The sequence below is a fragment of the Pan troglodytes genome, chromosome 10, assembly GCF_028858775.2.
Source record: "Pan troglodytes isolate AG18354 chromosome 10, NHGRI_mPanTro3-v2.0_pri, whole genome shotgun sequence".
NCBI lineage: Eukaryota > Metazoa > Chordata > Mammalia > Primates > Hominidae > Pan > Pan troglodytes.
Genome location: NC_072408.2, coordinates 22,092,028 through 22,113,016, shown reverse-complemented (window position 1 = coordinate 22,113,016; position 20,989 = coordinate 22,092,028). Strand labels below are relative to the sequence as shown.

At 38.5% G+C, this 20,989-nt stretch overlaps 1 protein-coding gene across 2 annotated transcripts in view; it reads right to left on the bottom strand.

Moving 5' to 3' along the window:
• The window catches only part of PDE6H (phosphodiesterase 6H), a 203,421-nt gene that overhangs the window by 26,257 nt on the left and 156,175 nt on the right, over nt 1-20,989 (bottom strand). The window contains exons 2-4 of one of the 2 annotated variants that reach the window (XM_054663093.2): nt 4,667-4,841; nt 3,594-3,634; nt 948-1,413 (exon numbers count right to left, since the gene is read on the bottom strand). In XM_054663093.2, coding sequence (XP_054519068.1) covers nt 1,337-1,413; nt 3,594-3,634; nt 4,667-4,800 — 252 coding nt within the window. In that variant the 5' untranslated portion in view covers nt 4,801-4,841 and the 3' untranslated portion in view covers nt 948-1,336. Of the gene's footprint in view, nt 1-947; nt 1,414-3,593; nt 3,635-4,666; nt 4,842-20,989 lie in introns of those variants that run through there. The other variant, XM_063786380.1, reaches the window with a different exon arrangement.

Here is a 20,989-nt window from a genome sequence, read left to right as displayed (position 1 = left end):
GTTCCAAAGCATCCAAGTCACATAGAGGCAGCATTTGAGTTGCACAATTGCCTTGAAAGTATTGAGAAAAGATAAGTATGAGCACATTACATTGACATAACTTCAGGGGTGAGGCAAACCATCCATTTTATTTAGAGGGTCAACTGCCTATCCTTTGCATATAAGTCTAAACCTTACAGCATATAAATCTTTTCAATTGACAGTTTAAAGGTTAGATTTACTACAGATGTACACAAAGCAGTCAATGTATGTAACTCCTGTGACTCTCATTTTAAGTCATTGGACAAAATAATTTCACTGAAGGGATGCCGTGGAAGGAAACCTTCCTCAACCAGAGTACCGAAAAGAAGGCTCACATTGTCAGAATTCTGAGTTTAAATCCCAGTTCCTCACCAACTTAGAACTATACAACTTAGAGCTGCATGAGACTTCTGGAATAACCTAGTTCAATAAAATTTAGACCCAGTGGCCGGGCGCAGTGGCTCACGCCTGTAATCCCAGCACTTTGGGAGGCCCAGGGGGGTGGATCACGAGGTCAAGAGATCGAGACCATCCTGGCCAACACGGTGAAACCCCATCTCTACTAAATATACAAAAAATTAGCCAGGCATGGTGGCAGGCGCCTGTAGTCCCAGTTACTCGGGAGGCTGAGGCAGGAGAATGGCATGGACCTGGGAGGCGGAGCTTGCAGTGAGCTGAGATCGTGCCACTGCACTCCAGCCTGGGCGACAGAGTGAGACTCCGTCTCAAAAAAAAAAAAAAAAAAAAAAAAAATTTAGACCCGGAAATTATACAATTTACAAACTTACAGAATTCAAATCTTAATCCTATGCTGTTTTGTTAAGCACTGCACTTATTTCCTGCATGACTGTGCCTTCTTGTTTAATTGGTTCTCAGAACACAGCATCAGATATTTCTACGTAGCATTTAATACAACTTCACCAACATTCAAGGTAAATATCTCCTTTATTAAATATGAGGAGGTGGGGAGTGACATAAATGTTGTCTTAAAAGTCTACTATTAATCATAATGAATGCCTAGCAAAAATAGATTTAAAGGACTTACAGATAAACAAAATGTAGAGAAATATTGATGACTTCTAACTAGCTGGTAGGAAAAGGTGGTCAAGTTTGAAATGCATCCACTATTTTGAGCTGTACTGCAAGAGAGATTCTGACAGTAAGAGAACTCTTAGTAGTAACTGATAGGGAATGACCTTGAAAGTCAAAGAAACCACTTCAAATCAGCTGAATTTCAAGACTCCGGCAGATCAACAGGGCAAAAGCAACCAAAATTACAGCAAATGTCATTGAGAGTGGCAGAACCTCTGGCACCTCAGATAATCCCAAACTGAGCGAGCTCATGCAATTCCAGGTGGCTGAATGCCTCCCATGGACAAATCACTGTGATATCTGCAAGAGATGGAAGAAGAGCATGTAAGCCAACCTCACCCCAAGAGAGCTTCTTCACAGAAAGACACCCTTCAGGCAGAGACACTTCACTCCTCTCTCCTGCTCATTGTCCCCTGACTGGGAAGTTCCCTAGCGTGGCCCTGTGGCCCAGGAAGGATCAGACCAATTGCTTAATTGTTGCACCAGGCATCTCTGTTGGTTTCATTCTGCTTCCTCTTTGGGGAGATGATCCACAGCTTTTGACTGGGGGGTTCCCTGTGGGGTACAGCCCACTGATCACACAGAGTCTCCCCAAACCACAATCACTAAGGAGGAAGAAGAAGCGGAATTCTAGTCAGGCCAAGGGTTAAAATGAAAAAGAGGAGCACTTTGAATCTCCCTGGTCTAGGTATCCATAGTCTTCCCTACCAATCTAGATCGGTTTCTTCTCTAATTGTTCTTCTATTCCTTTACATTTTGAATTGCCTATATCCAATCACATATTGAGAAACGATCACAAAGCATCTTTTAATCCAGCTTCTTGTTTTAGACAATAAGATGTTATTATCCCTGAGTTACAAAGAAGCTTGCTGACACACAGAAAGATGAAATAATTAGCAAAAACCACATAGTTGTAGAGCTGAGACTAGAGCCAGGTCAAAGACCTCAGACCTTCACTCCCTATAAACCTCTTTACATTATTCCAAATACACTGTCAGAGTCAAGCATATCTTCCAGATCCCAAAGCAAATTTGCTGGTCTTGTATGCACCTTGCCAAAATACGGAAGCAGTTGATCTAAAAGAATAGAAAATTTGCTTTATAACATGGCTGGAAAATTCATTCGAGATCCCAGGATTGGTATTTGCCTGCAGAAAGATACACTGAGGATTGCCTGGGAAGGACACTGATTACTACAAGTGCTACTGTTTATCAAAGGTGTGTGGGATGAGTTGAAAATATGTCCACACAAAAGCCTGCACATAAATATTTAGGGGCATTTTATTCATTATTGGCAAAACTTGGAAGAAACCAAGGTATCTTTCAATAGGATAAAAAACTGTGTATATCCCTACAATGGAGTATTATTCCGTGATTTTAAAAAATGAGCTATCAAGCCACATAAAAACATGGAGAAACCTTAAATTAATATGGTTAAATGAAAGAAGCTAGTCCAGAAAAGCTATATACTGTATGAGTCTAACTATATGACATTCTGGAAAAGGCAAAACTATAGAGACAGTAAGAACATTAGTGGATGTCTGGGGTTTAGAGAGAGAGAGAAGGATGACCGGGTGGAGCATAGGGCAGCGAAACTATTCTGTATGATACTATATGTACTGCAATATGTACTATAATGGTGGGTACATGGTATTTATCAAAACCCTTAGAACTTTACAACACAAAGGATAAAAACTCTAATTCAAGCTATGGATTTTAATTAACATACTGCATCAACATTGGCTCATCAAATATAATCACACTAACACAAGATGTTAATAATAGAGGAAACTGTGTAAAAGGGGAGAGATGGTAGAGAGGACATATAGGAACTCTACTTACTGCTGAATTTTTCTGTAAGTCTTAAACTCCTCTAAGAAATAAAGTCTATTAATTTAAAAAATATGCAGTGATTGCATTCATTGTATGATACATAAAAATCTGGTAACCAATTTTTAAAATTATATTGCAGGCATTCAGTATGTAAGATCCTCCTCTGGGTGCTAGAGGATGTGTAAAAGAGAGGAAATTGGTAAGGAAGTGGTTTGCCAGGTAGAGTGGAGAGATCTCCAGACCTCACCCTTATTTCCAATAGTTCACTTGGTAGCCTCAGACAAAAGACTGCCAATTCCTCTATGTCTCAGATTTCTCCCTTGAAAAATGAAGTTTGGGGAGATGAATTATGAAAATCTTTCTACCATAAAAGTCTGTAATTTATCATTGTGTGCCCTCAAAGGTTGTTTGTCAAAACAAGAAGGTTTATGAAATTTTGGGCCTACCCTGATTTCTTTTAGGGCTTTTGTATCTGGGCACACATGTACTTATTTCAGAGGGTAAATTAAATCCCCACATTTCTATGTCTTCACAGATCTTCTGCCTTGGGTGTCTCTCATAACTTTCAACGGCCCCTTGAGGCCTGAAGTATATAAAAAGGCAGAACTCCAAGTGCAAAGTTCTCATTTAAATCAGTGGATGGCTTACCTGTTCCTAGCCCCTCCATTCCTGGAATGTCATCTCCAAATCTATGGAAAAGAATAAAGGGGAAATTAGCTGAGATTAGAGCAAAAGAATTTTGGAGTCACTCACGTGGAGAGTTTCTTGATTCAAGGGGGAAGAAGGAGAGGTTTAAGTGTTTGTATTTGAGAAACTCCTTTAGTTTGCCCTGAACTGGAGCAAAGAAAATGTCACCCAGGCAGGTTTTGGTGTATCCCAGTGGAGAGATATTTCTCTCCTGTAGGAACTTAACCTAAAACAATTAAGAGTCAGAAAGAACCATCAGTGGGACAATTTAGTCAAGTTTCACTTTTTATAATAAAAATTGAAATGAGAAAGCAATACAAAAGGCATTAAAAATGATGAATTCATCCATTTGTTTACTTATTCAAAATCATTAACTAAGCATCTATTACATACCAGGCATTTTTTTAAGCACAGAGAGTTAAGAAGAAAACAGACAAATTTTCTGAGTGGTCTTAGCCTCGGATAATAGATACAAATAAATAAATATAAGATATAATGTAAGTTATGATAGCTGAATGTACAAAATGCAAACGTGAAAGTAATGATAGTTTGTTAAAGACAGTCAGGAGTAGCTTCAAAAAGAAATTAGCATATGATCTGTGTGTTGAAAAATCAATAGGATTTTGCCAAGGAGAGGAAGAGGAAAATAAAGAACTGAGGATACAAATTTGGAAGACATAAATATAAGCTATATTTTCTGGAAATGGTCAGTGGTTCTGTGTTACAGATTAATGTAGAGGTTGTGTCAGTAAAGAGGAGTGGTCATCAAAAGCCTGCAAGGCAAAGTCAAAGTTTATTGTAAAAAGCCTCCATTCGCCATGTTAAATTCAGCCACAGACCCGGAAGTTGAGAAGGAAAGAATTCCAGGGATAAAGACACAATTCATCAAAGATGGAGTTACAGAGGAAAAGAGAGGGTGGAGTGGAAATTTTTGTAAGTCTGTTTAATATTGTGAGCACCAATTTCCCAAAACAAAAGCAGTCTTGTGGGAAAAAGAAAGTAATAGAAAGTTTTTCTTTTCATTTTGGTCTTACCCTTTCACACCTTTCTTTGGAGGTTTACTCTTGAATTGGCGAGTCTGCCTCTGCTTGAACTTGGGAGGGCCTTTGCGTGGGGTGGTAGGACCCTGGTTTGAAGCTGGAGCAGCCAGAGTAGCGTTGTCACTCATTTTAACTCCCCCCGGGCGGCTGATGTTTCCCTTTCAGCCTCCTTAGACAGTGAAAGATAAAAAAAAGAAGATCTTTCAAGTCATGGGGACCATTGGTTATTAGATCTTTATTTCAGGCTGGAGAAGAAAAGTACTTCAACAAGAAAGCTCAGTATTTTGTGTTGACACAAAAGGGGAGAAGTTATCATCTTTAAAAGGGATCTTTAAGAAAACAGAGTATAAATCAATGCAGGCACTTAATGGAATGGAATGGAAACTTGCCTTCTGCTACATTACTTACACAATCTATCAGTTGTGTAAACGGACAATTGATAGATTTTAAAACTCAGAAATCTAGGTAGCTATGCTGTTCCCATGGATCTGCCACTGAAAACAATTTTTAAATAAATAAATTAAATTAAAGCTTCGCATTAGGTATAACAAATTAAAATTTAAAAATAAATAAATAAAATAGATTTGCCACAAGCATTCTACGTGAATTTATTATGATGCTGTACTTCTCTGTGACTACCAGTTCTGTCAGTTACAAAGAGAGGAAAATGGACTCAGTGATATCTATAGTCTTTTACAGCATCTGCAATTTCTTTAAGCTTTACATATTCTTCCATCCAGCTGTAAAATAACCTGACTCTAAATGTTTATTGAGCATTTTTTATGGCCTCTGTTTTTTTATAGTCCTTCATGTCCTTATAGTTTAAGATAGGATTATTTTGTTTAATCCTCACATGAACCAGAAACCTTTCTCTTAGTTCTGGGAGATGACAGTGTAGTTGTCTGGACAGGAGGACCTCTGAAGCAGGAATACCAACACCCATGAATATATTCAACACATCTTAATACACACGCACACACAGAAGTTAATGAAGGATAATTAAGTAATACGTTTGTGCTTCAACTCTAAGTCGAGACATAAGGTTCTTCAGCCCCATTTTTCACAAATCTTCAATGCTTTCTTCTATCCACACCACGGACCTATCCAATATGGTGTTTTCAGACTTTAATTTGGCTACAGAAATGCACACTACCATTCTTCAAATACAAATCAAAGAAAATTATTGAAAAAGATAAATTTAAGCAATTAATGTGTCATTTTGGATGACGCTATTTTCTTTCTTCCTTTCTTTCATAAGAGTTAACAAAACTTGCTCTTGGAAGGAAGATCCTGAAAAGCCCCAAAGAATTCCAGATTGCTTTTGCCTCTTACCCTGAGACAGTCTCTTCTATAAAATCTAGTGTGGGGGGGCTTTGTCTCCATAAGATTCCTTATTTCACCCATTACAGATTTATGCTAATATTCTTTTTTCTTTTTTTTTAAGAGAGACAAGTTCTTGCTCCATCAGCCAGGCTGTAGTGCAGTGGTGCAATTGCAATCATAGCTCACTACAGCCTCAAACTCCTGGGCTCAAGTGATCCTCCCGCCTCAGCCTCCTGAAGTGCTAGGTTTACAGGCATGACCCATCACATCAGCCTATGCTAATACTGTTAACTGCAAACCTCCCTGACAGTCTTTGCCTCGTGCTAACAATGACTCTCTTTACTGGCCACACTGCATATCCCTGAAACCTCATATTCTATAACTTCCAGTCCATACTGTTTTCTTATTTCTTTGACAATTGGGTTGCAATTATTATCCTTGCCTCCAAGATTTTTCTCTTATTTAAATTCTGATTATTACTAAATTATTACCCTTGCCAGTACCAGGGATGGTGAGATTGGCCAGGACCCTGGACCACCTGCTCATGCTGTGATTCCTTCCTTTATCCCCTACTGGACTAGCTTCATGAGGCTGTCCTTCCAGTCTCAGAACCTATAACAGTGCATGATGTACAGTAATCATGCCATATATATTATATTTGTCAAATGAGTTAATAAATTAATTTAGAAATTGAACAGGCCAGGCACGGTGGCTCACGCCTATAATCCCAGCACTTTGGGAGGCCGAGGCGGGCGGATCACGAGGTCAGGAGATCAAGACCATCCTGGCTAACACGGTGAAACCCCATCTGTACTAAAAATACAAAAGATTAGCGGGGCGTGGTGGCAGGCGCCTGTAGTCCCAGCTACACAAGAGGCTGAGGCAGGACAATGGTGTGAACCCAGGAGGCGGAGTTTGCAGTGAGCTGAGATCATGCCACTGCACTCCAGCCTGGGCGACAGGGCAAGACCCTCTCTCAAAAAAAAAAAAGAAAGAAAGAAATTGAACAAATACCGTAAACCTTAGGTCATGAGATCCTGACCCTTTGACTTCTCCATCAGAGCACAGAGAAGTCATTAGCTTTCAGGATTTAGGAAATGCACTGCCAGTTCCTCTGCTCACTAAATTCAGTTCCCGTTCTGTGGGCCCTCTCTACCCCTGGTAGACAGGCAAACCTTGTGTCTGTCCCAAGTGTGGTTGGGACCCTGGGAATCGCTGGTGAGCAGCCAAGATCTGCGCTGTGCTCAGAGTGGACCACCAGTAACTGACACATCCCAGCCCTGCCAGAGTCACAGAGGGCAGCTAGAAAATTGCTCTTAGATCAAGGTTTTTGAACTGCCCAGGATTTTCAAGGTAGAAGAAATCAAAAAGTTTCTTTTCTCTCATCTAAAGAATCTGTTAGGGTTAGAATTGCCAGATTAAGCAAAAAAAAAAAAAAAAAAAAAAAAAAATTACAACACACCCAGTTCAATTTGAATTACAAAGAAATAATTTTTTTTTAGTAAAGTATATCTCAGCTGTTTCATGGTACATATTTATACTTTAAAAAGTCATTTTTTTTCTGGAATTCAAATTTAACTGGCATCCTTCATTTTTATCTGGCAGCCCTAATAAGATCCAATTGAGTTGGATCCAGAGTTCTATAATGTAAGGGCCTAAAGTGACCGTCATTTGTCAAATTGCCCTTTGATGGTAACACGGTAGAGAGTACACTCTTTAGAATCAAACTGATATAGTTTTAAGTTCCTACTCCACAGAACTGGCTACGTGACTTAGGATAAATTTCATAATCCTCTGTGGGTCTTATTCCATCTATAAAATGAATCAAATAAGACCTTCCTTCTAGGGTTATGGGGAAATTTTAGGAAGACAATATAAGTAGAGTGGTACAAAGTGTTCAAAAAGGGCAAATATATGCTAGACCTTCTGAGAGAAAAGAAAGCCATGCAAACAAATCTGTGGTTATGACCTTTGTTCACCTGGACTCTGCACCTCCTTCCTCTGGGCCAACTGCTGAAGGGCCCTTGCCATACACCAGAGGGGCAATTATCATCCGCCCTTGCTGGGTAATTCTCTGCTTCCTTCAAACACCCCGACTGTTAACTTATTTCTGGTCTTAAAATTCTGTCTTAAGAAGCTTTCCTTGAATTCCTTTGACACCCCAACAGCAACCCCGAAGAATTTAAAAATCACACATGACATCCATATTCCCCAATGATACATCCCCTTTTTTCTTGCAAGTTTCTTTTGCATTTTTACATAATTTTGAAGTTACGCCTCTAGGCTTAGAAAGTGTTCATGTCTGAGTTTGATGCATTATATGAAAGAAGCCTCCTCAGAAAGAGTTACATAACAGTTGCCAGGTTAATCCCTTGATCCTAATGGTGCTCAGGATTTGCACTAGGTAACCGGAACAGTCGACTAATCCCTATGCAGTTTCTGTCATAGATTTACCCTCCAATTCTCTCTGCAAAACCTTTAGGAAGAGTAGAACACCTCTGACCTTTTCCTGCATTGGAAGCCAGTCCTGTTGTCCATAAACATCACCAAAGGCTAACCTCATGCTGACCACACCTTTCTAGAAATTCTAAGGGCATCTGGAGCTGAGTAACCCTAAATGTATTATCAGACTTGATTTTAGCTGAAAGAAGTTTCACATTTTTTCCTCCAAAAGCATTAGGCAATTTATTCTTTTGTGAGCCAGAACATTTTCCTGTATTTAAAGCAATGTTAGCCCTTCCCCTTTTGAAGATTACAAACTGTTTTTCTGCAGAAATAAGTGGATGCAGCAAAGTAATATTTCAAGGCATACTTTTGTAGGGGACTGGGATTAGGGTCAACTTAACAAAGTTAAAGATTTGTATAAAGCAAACAATCATCTTCTGTTTCTTTATACAGCAAAGCCCAGCTGTATATAGTGACAGAGGATGATCCTCTGAAAAGCAGTTTTAGGAGGTTCCTGAGACAGCTCTCTGATGCTGCTGTTATCACCTTACACTTCCAGTTCTCTTTTTCTCAGCAAAGATATAGACAGGTAGACCAGTCCATTGTTGGTGGACAAAGAAAGAGGCAGGAAGGAGCTGGGAAGGGAAGTACTGCTGGGGTTGAGCCCATAAATATCACCCAGGGTCCTGCTGAGGCAGAGAAAATCAATAATTTGAAAAGCAAAGCAAGACCCAAACCAAAGCCATAAAAAAAAAATTACCAAAAATCCAGCCAGCACCCTGCTTCAGAATGGAACAAACAAACACTTGACCTCAAAGGGAGAAGGCTCAGCCACCTGCACTGCCCTGTGGTCATTCTCATGCTCACTCTCAGCTCCCCTTCTCCTTTTCCTCACACTCACACCAGCCTGGGCCAAGTTTGCAGGCACATCCTGGGAGTAAAGAACTGTTTTCTCTGTGGTTATTTAGTGCCACAGATTCCTCCTTCTTCAGAAAACTGTTTACTATGAAGCTGCAAACAGGGAGGTCACTATTGGGCTCCTTCTAAATGAATTCAGTAATCAGGTTTTACAGTGACCTGGTAATAATCAAGTTTCACTTATTTGCTTGTCCCATGGCATAACAAGAAGGTCTGCATGTATCTCCTTCATGTTCTTTCCCATTTTCATCCCCAGCCACAGCCCAGGCCCACAGGTCCAACATGTTTTCTTCAATTTTTCTTTTGGAACCTGATCAACCCCCCAAAGCCCTTCAATTATCCTGCTCAAATTCACCAGCAGTTCAGAAGTACTCACGGAGCTGAATGTTGTTCCTATCAGCTGCCCAGCTGCCTTCTTTGCAAAAGACAAAAGGATCTTTGCATCCTGACTTATCTCTCTGTAATACCCTCATGCTGCCTAATCTCACCGTCATAAGCTCAGAACAGCAACCCAGGTGCAAAGAAGTTAGGAGAACATGGGTTGATGCTGGGACAGGCTTAGGAGTTTTCCAATAATTGGAGGCCCTTTCAAAACTGACTTGGGTTCATTCCAGTCAATAAATAGGTATTGTATTCACAAAAACACAAAAAGTGTTGATATCCAAGGGTAAATTTCAGTTTGTGATTCAATATCTTCTGTCTTTTTTTTATTCTTACCTTTAGTTTTCAATACCCCCATTTCTTCCCTTTCTCTGACAAACACACACCTATGTGTGCAATCACACACACACATATACACAGTGACATAATTCTTATGGGGCTCTAGATAACTGGAGAGAAGAGAGGGAGCCACAGTGCCTCCTGCTATACAGGGACATTGAACATGCGGGCAGTGACATTGGGAAACACACAGTATGTCTCCCTAACTGGTATTGTGCGAATTTCCTCAGAGAGATGGAACCTCAGAGTCAAAACTGATATCAAATTCAGTGATATCTGACACAGAAAGGGCCCAAATGACAGCTAGGAATTGTTAACTGAGGACACTTATTTGAGAATCGATTGCCGGATCTTCCGTACCTAAATGTTTCAGGGTGTAGGGTCTAGGGTACAATCCAATTTACTGAGACTCCTTGACTCAGTCTTCCTATTTTATTGATCCACTAGTATTAATTACTAATAGATTAATACTTTTTCTATTTTAAATAGATCTCAATCCATATGCTGGTTATCAGTAATCTCTTTTGATAAATTTATCATAGAAAGATTAAGTGACCTATTCAAGACTGCAAATAAAATTAATAGTGGAGCCAGGAACAGGGCCCAAATCTGGAAGTACCTTGCATATTCAATTGTCTTTGTGCTGTACTACATCAAAGCAGACATGGACCAAGATGTCTGTTTGCTGGTCACTTCCATGCCTTGCCAGTGAATTTCAATGTTCTTTCCCCAGTTCTTACCTATTAGAAAATTACACTCCATAACATTATAGAGAAAGAAGGTCAATTTATCCTTTCTAGACAGGGAGAGGTTCCTAACCTGCAGCCCTAAGCAGATTACATGAGCAACTAAACAGCTCGAGAGTCATTCATATGCTCTCCACTGGTCTTTACCAAAATTCCTCTGAGTTTTGAAAGCAATGATTACCTTGCAAAGCCAGGAAAGTGTCTGGTCTCTGGATGAGTCCCTCTGCTCCCTCCTCTGTATCTCCATTACCATTCACATCTTCCTTTACTATTACATACCAGGCACGTGAATGTTTAGATGCTTAGCTGTCAAACTTTTACATATTCTCCATTTTCTTGATGAAAGAATACAAATTTTAAGGACAGTGGAAAGTGCCAAAAGCTGAGTGAATGTTCTAGAATGTTGTTACTCAAAGTGCAGCAGCAGCAACACCATCTGTGCACTTGTTAAAAATGCAGGATTTCAGCCCTGCTCCATACTTACCAAATCAGAATCCGCATTTTAACAAGGTCCAAGGTGATGTGTTTGCATATTAATGTTTGAAAAGTACTGTTCTAGACCCATATGCAAGCTTGGGTTTACCACTTTTCTGCTATATGGAAAAACTGTCACCTCTCTGAGTCTCAGTTTCCTCATATGTAAAATGAATGATTTAGAGTGTCGGGGTTCTCAATTTTTTTCCATCCCAGTACACTTGAGAAAGATAATCTTGCAATTCTCAGATTCTCGATTTTGAATATGGGGGTGGTTGTGCCATAAGTCTTCTTCCTCCAAAGGAAATCCAGGGGAGAGAAGAGGGAGAGATTAGGAGTGTGGAGAAAGTCTAGGTGTATAGTTTGAAAAATTCTCCTAAAGCCACTCTAATATGGTTCTCAGGGGTTTAGAATTAGAAAATTCTTAAATTACTCTACAGTCTTAAAAATCTATGTTCCTTCTTGTTTTGGACCAAGTAAAGTAGACACATTTCCTCTCATGCCTCTTGCTAAGTACAGCTAAAAATCCTGGATACTATATATGACAGAAATATGGAATATTTCAAAATATTTGAGAGAAGGAAAACCAAAGGGAGGCTTTAGATGCAAGGAACAATATGGCAGGAGGTTTCCTGAATTTTCTTTTTGTATATCCGGATGTTGATGCAGGAAAAGACAGTAACCCAAAAACACCAAGAGGAGTGAAAAACAAAAAACCTCCCCAAAAGCCTGTTTTTTCTAGACAAGTGACCAAGAGAGTAGCAAACTAGCAAGAACAAAAACATTTAAACAAAAAACGCCCTACTCCAGTCAAATACCATGGAAAAAAACATGACATGACTCAGCAAAGTCTGAGTGGAGAGCCAAGACTTTCATCTTCATTCAGTTACAACGGGGTGACTTTCTTTCTCCCACCCTAGCTGAGTAGCATCAGAGAAAGCCACATTGGGATCTTGGACTTTCACCTCCAACCAGTCATAACGAGGCCACCTTCTTCTACCTACCAGAGTGGTATCAAAGAAGCCCAAGTGGGAAATTTCATCTCCATTCAGAAATAACACAGCATGTAAAAAAGCATGAAATATAGATTTTAGAACTGAAAAATAGAATAACCAACATAAAAAACTCAATGGATAGGCTCAAAAACAGAATGGAGAATAAAGAAGAAAGAATCAGTGAACTTGAAGACAGAACAATAGAAATTACCCAATCTGAACAAAAGACAGAAAATAAACCCACCCCCCACAAAAAAAAAGAATAGAACCTCATAGATCTGTGAGACTAAAGGACCTAATATTTATGTCATCAGCATCTCAGAAGGAAAGGAGAAAAGAGGTGAAGCTTAAAAAGTACTTGAAGAAATAATGGCTAAAAATGTTCCAAATGTAGTGCAGGACGTAATTGTATAACATCAAGAAGGTGGGAAACCCCAGTGGGATAAACTCAAAGAAATCTGCACCAAAATACACCATGGCTAAACTTCAGAAAACTAAAGACAAAAAAAGTAGAAAGCAGTGAAAGAGAAGCAACACCTTATCTGTAAGAAAAATAACTCAACTGACAGCAGATTTCCCATTAGAAACCAGGGGGACTAGAAGGATATGGCACATTTTTCATGTCCTGAGAAAAAGAACTGTCAACCCTCACTTCTATGTCATGTGAATTTATCCTTCTTCGGAATAAGGGGAAATAATGACATCCTCAAACAAAGGAAGACTAAGACAATCTATAATCAGAAGACCTACTCTAAAAAGATGGCTAAGGAAACTTTTTGAAACAAAAAATAAATGATAAAAGAAAGAATTTTAGTCTATCTGAAAAGAAAAATGGAAGATAAGAAACTCAACCACCTTCAGCAAGGCTTGGTGGAGAACAAAACATCGTTCAAGGCACTATGAGGTTCTAAGGGTCTGGTCATCATCTTGGATCAAGGATTCACCCACTGTTTCCTGTTTGAAGTGGCTGCTCTTCCTGTCTCTGCTACTCTGACTCCTACTGACTCTCAGGGGATTGGTGTAGGCTGGGCAAGCAACAATCAATACACATTGCCTCTGTTGGACGGAGTAGTTTTACCAGATCCCTTCATAGTTCATTGCCTAGTCTAGTGATGGCTGATTTCTGGTCAGTTTGTCTCTCATCTTATCAACCAGGTAATCGGGCTATATGGCTATAAGCAAAATGACCAATCTCAAAGGAATTCCTCCAAAATAACTTTGGCGTATTGAACACTCTAAGCTTTCACAGAAACAAGAAATAAAGCTAATGGGCACCTCGCTACTGATACATTCAATAACATAAATAAATCACAGAAAACATTTTGCTAAATGAAAAAATCCACAGTCAAAAGGCAGTGTACTGTTTGACTTCATTTTTGACATTCTGGCAAGGCAAAACTGTAGGATTGGAGAATAGATCACTGGTTGCTTGGGACTGTGATTGAGTGGAGAAGTTGACTCCAAAGAGAAAATCCAAGAAATTTTATGAGCGGTGATGGAATTATTTGGAATCCTGATCATAGTGGTAGATATACAACTCGATGCATTTGTCAAAACCCATATGTCCATCACAAGGAGTAAGCTCTACTGTATGCAAATTTTATGACTAAATATAATAAAATTATTTTCTTAAATCTGTATTCCATAGCTCTATAACTTTTGGTTCTTGATCCCTTCTGACAGATGGAAAAGTGTTATTAATTAGATATTGGAAAGTAGAGTGCAGGTACTAAGTAATTAGAAAGTAATTAAAAATTTAGCTGTCCTTTAGCTGCTTACGCAAGCGCTAATCTCTAATCTTTCTTTAGTGCTTCTTAAAATACCAGTGAGTGGGAAGACACATTAAAGTCACATTTCCTCCACATTTGGAATCTCCTAGACTGAACTTTCCACTCTGACTAATGCATAGTGGACTCCAGAGGGGAACACACTAAACATGAAAAAGGAATGTACAAGCCTGGCCCCTTTCCCTAAATAGCCTACGTTTGATTCTCCAGAACAACATTAATCTTGGAAAAAAACTTATGAATTAAAAACACAATATTCTTTTCCAGAAAACAGATAAGAGGAAACACTTCCCAACTCATTTCGTGAGGCCTATTTTATCCTGACACCAAAACCACACAAAGAAATTTAAAAAGGAAATTACAGACCAGTATCTCTCATAAATTTAGATGCAAAAATTCTTAACAAAATATTATCAAATTAAATGCAGCAATGTATAAAAAGAATAATACACTACAGTCAAGTGGGATTTATTCCAGCTTGCAAGGCTTATTAAATATTCAAAAATTAATCAACATAATCCATTATATTAACAAGCTAAAGAAGAAAATCATATGATCACATCAATTGATGAAAATATGATTAACAAAATCCAAAACCCATTAATGATAAAAACTCTCAGCAAACTAGGAATAGAACTAGGAATTCTACTAGAATAGGATTCTCATAAAGAAGCTATGAAAACCTACACATCAGTGAAACAGAGTAGAAAACTCAGATATAGACCTACACAAATATGCCCGATTAATTTTTGACAAAAGAGACAAGAGCAATTCAATGGGAGAGGGATGGTCTGTTCAACAAGTGGTGCTGGAAAGCATAGACACTTTGTCTATGGGTATCCATAAACCAAGAGGAGAAGGAGAAAGAGAAGGAGGAGAAGGAAGAGGAGAGAAAGAATCTTAAACCTCACATATTATGCACCCCAAAAACCTCACACCTAGTACAGAAATTAACTCAAATGAATCACAGACTAAAATACAACATGTAAAACTACGAAACTTTAATTTAAAAATATGAGAGAAAATCTCCAGGCCCTTGGACTAAGTGAAAAGTTCTTACACTTGCCAGTGAAAACACAATCCATAACAGTAAAAATGGATAAATTTGACCTCATTAAAATTAAAAATATTTGCTCTGTGAGAAACTCTGATGGGGGAATTGAAAGACAAATTACAAATTGGAAGATGGTATTTGAAAATCCTATACCCAACAAGGGATTTGTACCTCAAAAATGTAAAGAACTCTCAAAACTTGAGATTAAAAAGGCAACCAATTCAATTAGAAAATGAACAAGAAATACGTGTAAACATTTCACTGACGAGGATATGTAGATTACAAGCACACAAAAATATATTCACCATAATCATCCATTAGGGAAATGCAAATTAAAACCACAATGAGAAATCACCACACACCTATGATAATGATTTAAAAAAACATAGTGTAACACTAAATGATTGCACAGATATAGGAGAAGCTGGATCACTTGTGCATTGTGAGTGGGAGTGTAAAATGGAACAGCCACTGTGGAAAACCATTTGGCCAGTTTTCCTAAAAATAAACATGGATTTACCATGCAACCTAGCAATTGCACTTTTGGGTGTTCGTCCAGTGAAGTGAAAACTTGTGTCCACAAGTGTTTATAGCAGCTTTATTCATACTAGCCCCAAACTGGAAACTATCCAAATTTCCTATAATGAGTGAATAGTTACACAAACTGTGGTACTTTTATACCATGAAAATACTGCTCAGCCGTAAAAAGAAATGAAGTTATTGATACCTACAACAACTGTATGAACCTCAAGGAAATTATGCTAAAGGAAAAAAGCCAATTACAAATGTACGTATGATTCCATTTACATAATATTCTTTTTAAAATGTTTTATTTTAAGTTCAGGGGTACGTGTTCAGGTTTGTTACATAGGTAGACGGGGGTTTGTTGTACACATTATTTCATCACCCAGGTATAAAGCCTAATATCTATGAGTAATTTTTCCTGATCTTCTCCCTCTTCCCACCCTCCATTCTCCAATAGGCCTCAGTGCGTGTTGTTTCCCTCTGTGCATCCATGTGTTCTCATCACTTAGCTCCCACTTATAAGTGAGAACATACAGTATTTGGTTTTCTGTTTCTGCATTAGTTTGCTAAGGATAAGGGCCTCCAGCTCCATCTATGTCCCTGCAAAGGACATGATCTCCTTTTTTAAGGCTTTTTTATGTTCTTTGTTATGGCTTCATAGTATTCCATGGTGTATATGTACCACATTTTGTTTATCTAGTCTATCATCCATTTATTTAATATTTTTAAAATTAAAAAATTTATAGAGAGGGTGAACAATTTAATGGTCACCAGGTGTTAGGGATGGGTGTGAGGAGGTGGGTGTGGCTACAGAAGGGTAGAACAAGTAAGCCTCACAGAGATGGCAGAGTTCTGTATCTTCATTGTGGTGGTAGTTAGAAGAAGCTTCACATGCAATAAAATTGCATAGAATTACACACACACACACAGACAAACACACACACACACACACGAGTGCATATGTAACTGGAGAAATAGGAGCAGGCTCTGTGAATTGTATCAATGTCAGTTTCCTGGGTTGATATTATATATATTTATGCAAGATGGTGACATTGGCGGAGAGAGAGTGAACATTTCAATTTTCTGTAAACCTATAAGTATTTCAAAGTGTAAATTTAAATAAATTTGTTATTCAAAAATTCATAAGAAGGATGCATAGCAACTTCAACATAGTGGCAATCAGATAAATATTTCTTCAAAGCTGAAATATAGGTGACTTGACTCAGCAGGCAGAGCTGTTTCCCCTTTTCCTATACTCCCCTCTCAAGCCATTCCTCCTTTTCTTCCTTTGTAGGCATCTCTCACTTCATCTTTTCTAAATACTGAGGTTTCCTAGTATGTGGGCCTTTCTCATTAATTCCGCTGGTATTTATTGACAGTATACTATGTTTTTAGTCAGTGCTCTAGTCTCTGGGATACAGCAGTGAATAAGACAAGGTCCCTGACCTTATAGAGCTCACAGTCTTGTGGAGACGTGGATAACAAACAGAAAAGATAATACATGGGAAATATGTCAAGGGATGTTACATGCTAGAAATAAAGCAAAATGATGAAATAGAGGCACTATTTTAAATATAATGGTTAAAAAAGACCTCTCTGAGAAATTGACATATGAGCAGAGATCTGAATAAAGAAAGAAATGAATCAGGTATGATTATTTAAAGGAAGAACATTTCTGCAAAGAGAATGATCCCTAAAATGGGAACCTGTTTCTCATGAAAAGATTAGCAAGAGGGGCATGATCTGGAATGGAGGAAACAAGGGCTAAGCGTTACCAGATGAGTCTGGAGGATCTAGCAAGTGGCTAGATCATAAGTATGTTAGAATTATAGTGCTACATGACAAATTACCCCAAAATTTAGTAGCCCATAACAATAGATATTTCTTATCTCCCACAGTTTCTATGGGTCAATCAGGAGCAGCATAGCTGGGTGGTTCCTGCTGACATCTTCCATGAGGTTACAGTCATGCTGTCAGCCAGAGCTGTCATCATCTGGAGCTGAAACCTTCATTTCCAGGATGGTTCACTCAGACAGCTTTTGGTCCTCACCACATGGACCACTCCACAGGGGGCTTGAGTGTCCTTATGACATGGTGCCCTGCTTCCCACAGAATGAATGATCTAAGAGAAATCAAGAGAAAAGACACAATGTCTAATAACCTTGGAAGCGACATGCCATCATTTCTGCCATATTCTATTGGCCACACAGAACAATCTTGATACAATGTGATCAGGGTTGAATACCAGAATCACTGGAGGCTGTCTTGGAAGATGGCTACTACAATAAGCCAATTTGCAGATATAGGTGAAAATAGAATTCTATTTTATTTTAAGTGGATGAAAGATCCCTAGAGGTCTGAAAACGAAGGAAAGATGTGATTATGAGTATGCTTTTTAGTCTGTTATGAGAATAAAGGTTAAATCAGACTATTATGGAAATAGAAAACATATAAAGAGAATGCTATGAAAGTCCAGCAGAGGCACAATGATGGTAGGCTAGGGTGCTAACCAAGGAGGAGTAAGAAGTTGTCAGCAGGTTATTCACTGAAAGTGGAGCTAACAGGATTTCCCCATGCTTGGCCAACTTCTCTTTCTCCATTCCTTCTGGGTGATCCCATCCACTTACATAGTTTAAACCAGTGTTTCTAAAACCTCACAGTTTACCTGCAGAGCTTTTTAAAACATAGATTTCCAGGTCCAACCTCAGGGAGAGATTCTGATGTAGGAGGTTTGGCCTGAGACTTTGCATTTCTAAGGAGTTCCTGGGTGATGGTAGTCTGCTGGTACACAGGCCACACTTTGGGTGTCCTGGTTTAACTTACTATCCATAGTCTGATGATATGTAAATTCAGGCTTATATATTTCACTATCTTTCAGAAATCATCTCCAACAAACGACACCATTTTTTTTCAAACTCAGGACTAGACACGTCCAAACGTATGTCCTTATTTCTCCTAATACATCTATTTCTTCTTTTGTATTCTCTATCTCACTTGGGGGTACCCCCAAGGACCCAATCACTCTAGCAAAAAAATCCAGAAGTCATTCCTGATTCCACAGTCCTCCTCATCCTCATCCTTCACATCCCACCAATTACCAGGGCATGCCAATTTCACCTAAATATTTCTCAAATCTGACCATTTCTGTCTATCTCATTATGAGTGTTCAAGCCTAAACAGTCTCCTAATAGATTTTATTCACATCAAATCCAACCACATCAGTTTGCCAGAGTAAACTAAGTGAAATGCAAAACGATCATGTCCATCCTTTACTTTCAACAGTTCCCCATCACTGATAGGATCTAGGCCGAGTTCATTATTAACATGGCATAAGAGGTCCGTGGTGATCTGAACACTGTGCCTGCCCTGCTCCAGGTACATTTCTCATTCACATGTAACTTCCACTTTACATTCCAACAATCTTGAGCTGCTTGCTTATAATACCCTGCATATCCCACATCATTTTGGGAGGCCAGGGCCGTGTTGCTGCTCATGTTTCTCCTCTACCTCGAGTGCCTTCTCTTTCACTCCCAACCCTTCACTCATCAACTACTCAAAACCTATTCTCCCTCTTAACTGAGCGCAGTGGTCACTTCCTCCAAAAAGCCTTCCTTGATGTCCTTACATGTACTCTCAAAACACACCATGTATTTTTTCTTTTCCTATGCTCACAAAAAAAAATTAAATTTGTCTGCTTCTGTCTTCCCCATTACATCTTTTAGCTACTTGAGGTCTAGGACTGTGTCTTGTTTATTTCTGTACCTTTCCATGGGTCCTTGCATATGACCAGGAATTAAGTATATTTTGATAATTGGACTCCTTTTAGAACTTTCTAAAATTATGAATGCTCTCTCATCCCCCAATAAATACATTAATCTATAATACAAATCTGTAAAATATGTATTGATTTTACAGATTTTTCTGGGAAGGGGTGCTCCCATACCCTCCGATATACACTGGGCTCAGGAGGGAAAAAAAAAAGCCAGGTTTGCCTAGTGAGGTGTTCCCTAATAACATGAGAAATGAGTGGTGGAATATAGACCATGCATTTACCATTTTTCATTTTTAAATATTTCTTGTTACAATTAATGTATTCTGCCTGTGTTATTTTAATTGTCTCCTAGGTACAACATAAGTTCCACAGGGCAGCAGAGATGTCGCCTGCGGCCTATTGCTGCACAAGGGAACTAGAACAGTACTTGAAAGAAAAGAGGTGCTCGATAAATGTTATGGAATGAATAAATGTGTCCCCTCTTGAGGGTGCAGAACTATAGAATGTGTAAGTTACTGCCTTCTGTGTAAATTAGGGTTTGCTTTGTTTTTACAATAAAGTTATGTACATTGTTTCAAGGGCTGTATTCTGTCTATGCTATTTTAAAATTTACAGAATAAAGTGGTATTAGGCTTTTAGTATTTTTGCTCATTTTAATTATATACTATTTTCCTTTTCATATTTTTCTAGGCTAATCTCTTCTCACGTGAAATGACTCCCTTGATTATTCTGATTTCATTGACTCTAAGTAGAAGGCAAACCCTGTGGTATCAATTTACAAAGGGAAATGAAGAAGATGCAGTACATTTAGGTGAAAACAAAATAAACGTCAGTTTCTCCAAATTTGTGTGCTTAGTCAGATCTAAATATATTGATGTAGTGTAAATACTGAATATTGAAATATTAACCTAAATAAGCATTTATTATTGGTAACAGCTACGGAAATATACAGCATGAATGTGACTTAGCTGCTTAAAAACTGTTCCTCAGATGGTTTAAACATGGCCTCCGAGACTTGTTCCCATTTAAATTACTTCATAAACCATTTCCTCAAATATGGTACAAAGTCTATTTTAGCACTTGTTGTCACAAATTCTGAGTTGGAAGACTATGAATTAATGAAGTTTTACTTCCTTTTGTAATTTCTTTCCTAGGTTTCATCAAAGACAGTACTTTCGCTTGCTTGTTTGTTTCATTTGAAGAAAAATCAGCCAAAACTATTACAAACAATATTTGACTGTTTGTAGTGCAATACAAAGCTACGTCTTGAAATTATAACCAACAAAACTCCAAAAATCTGTTTAAGGACACATTTTTAAATTTAGGACCGTAGTATATGCAGTTAACAATCATCATTTCTTAGCACTCTACATTCACTGCCAGCAAACTTTCAACGTATCTGGTTGATAATGAAGCTGGCGGGGACCCAGTGGGAACAGAAGTGAGTGGTACAAAGTAAAGCCGATGTGAATTTATTGCTACTGGTTTCAGGCTCCTTACCTCCATAGGCTTATGCCCTGCAATGACCTGATTATCATAAATACCCTCACAATTATTC